Source organism: Malurus melanocephalus, unplaced genomic scaffold, assembly GCF_030028575.1.
Source record: "Malurus melanocephalus ecotype Western Australia unplaced genomic scaffold, MMel_1.1 scaffold_890, whole genome shotgun sequence".
Taxonomy (NCBI): Eukaryota; Metazoa; Chordata; class Aves; order Passeriformes; family Maluridae; genus Malurus; species Malurus melanocephalus.
In genome coordinates this window covers 157652-159317 of record NW_026624122.1, presented here as the reverse complement: position 1 = coordinate 159317, position 1666 = coordinate 157652, and the positions used below count along the sequence as shown (strand labels likewise).

The window sequence follows — 1666 nt, the reverse complement described above, 5'->3', positions numbered from 1 at the left end:
CTCTCCAAAAGGGACATCAGCTCTTCTTTCAGCTCTCTCTGGAGCTGTTCCATCCACGCTGGACCCTTCCAGCCCTGGCAGGAGCAGTGTGGAGCYTTCCTAAGCTCAGCTCAGCCGTGGGGAAACTGCAGCATCAGGAGGAGAAAATTCCCTTTTCCTTTACAATGTCCACTAAAACTGGTACAGTCAAGTGACACAAAATAATTCTTCCCCTGAAGAAAAATTGTATTTTTATACCTCTCCTATTCATTCATTCAAAATTCCATTTATTTTTTTAAAACTCATGATGTTTACCAGGCAATGATAGGATTTTCAATTCTGGCTGCCTACACGGAAAGTGTGTGTAAAATCACTGGGAGAGAGACAGTTGTTTTCAGCTTTTCTCTCTCTTTTTGTCTTTTTTTTTTTTTTTTTTTTTTTTTTTTTTTTTTTTTTGTCTTTCTTTACAATTGCAAATTGCAGGTTTCATCCAGGCTTGTATGGCCTTGTATGGCATTGTACTTTGTCTAAGCAGTTTCCCTTAACATGTAACTTTGCATCTGCAATTGATGTTAGATATATTTGTGTTCTGGGGAAAATTCCATTTTGTTGTGACATAGCAGAGTGAGTAAAAATCTCTTGGCTAACTGAGGGAAAGCTTCACAAATGAATTGTAAATAGCAAAAAAAAAAATGTTGTGAAGAGGAAGTTGGAACAAGAAGTTTCCCTGCAGACAATGCAGGTTCCTCTGTAAGAGAATTATCCATTCCAAACCCCGACGTGTGAATTGTACATGTGAAACATTAGATTTCTGCTGGATCACTGCCAGCAGTGACCTTTACAATTCCCAGCTCCCAAACCACAGAATCTCCAGTGGTAAATGCGATTCTGTCTCTCTGTTTCACCAGGCACAGATCTCCAACTACGGGGGCACGAGGCACAGCAGCATGAGGTACTACAGAGCTGCCAAAAGGGTCACCTGCAGGAACTGTGACAGACCAGGACATCTGTCCAAGAACTGCCCCACTCCAAAGGTAAATAAAATAAACACTTAAATCACTTCTTCACGCAGCTCTTTTCCTGATATCTCTTTATTTGTGTCGTTAGAAGCGTTGTTTCGGTGTTTTATCCTTTCTTTGAAGCGTTGCTCTGAGTTGCAGGATACTTTACAAAAAATATAAAGTGTATAAAATTACCTCTGTTAGGGAAAGTCATTGTTTTTATTGTGTTTATAAAAGAAAAATATGCAGAATAATGACATTATGTAGAATCATAGTGAGTGGTTTGAGTTGGAAGAGACCTYAGAGCTGAACTCATTTCACCTCCGTGCCATGGGCAGGGACAATTTCCACAAAACCAYGTGGCTGTACACTGAGTAAGACAAAGAGTCAAAGGCAGAAAAATCTGATTTTGATATGGTAGAACAGTTTGAAAGTGTAAAATTTTCAACGAGGAGAATCTAAAGGAATCAAAAATACAGCCTTTAATAAATGAGTGAAAGCAAATATCTGTATAATAACGGTATGAATAGTGTTAAACATTCTGACAAAACAAAACTGGATCTAACTTTAAGCTGATAGATATTAAATATTSTGAAAGTTTGTGCTGTGGTTTAAATTAGGGGTATAAATTAAAGTCAGTCACTGCAAGAAGTGGGAGTTACTGCAAGACAACCTGGATTTACCAA

General features: G+C 38.3%; 1 protein-coding gene across 1 annotated transcript in view; it reads left to right on the top strand.

Moving 5' to 3' along the window:
• ZCCHC7 (zinc finger CCHC-type containing 7) overlaps nucleotides 1-1666 on the top strand; it is a 34187-nt gene that overhangs the window by 1379 nt on the left and 31142 nt on the right. The window contains exon 2 of the mRNA XM_057385941.1: nucleotides 888-1013. Within this exon, the coding sequence (XP_057241924.1) occupies nucleotides 927-1013 (87 nt within the window). The 5' untranslated portion in view covers nucleotides 888-926. The remainder of the gene's footprint in view (nucleotides 1-887; nucleotides 1014-1666) is intronic.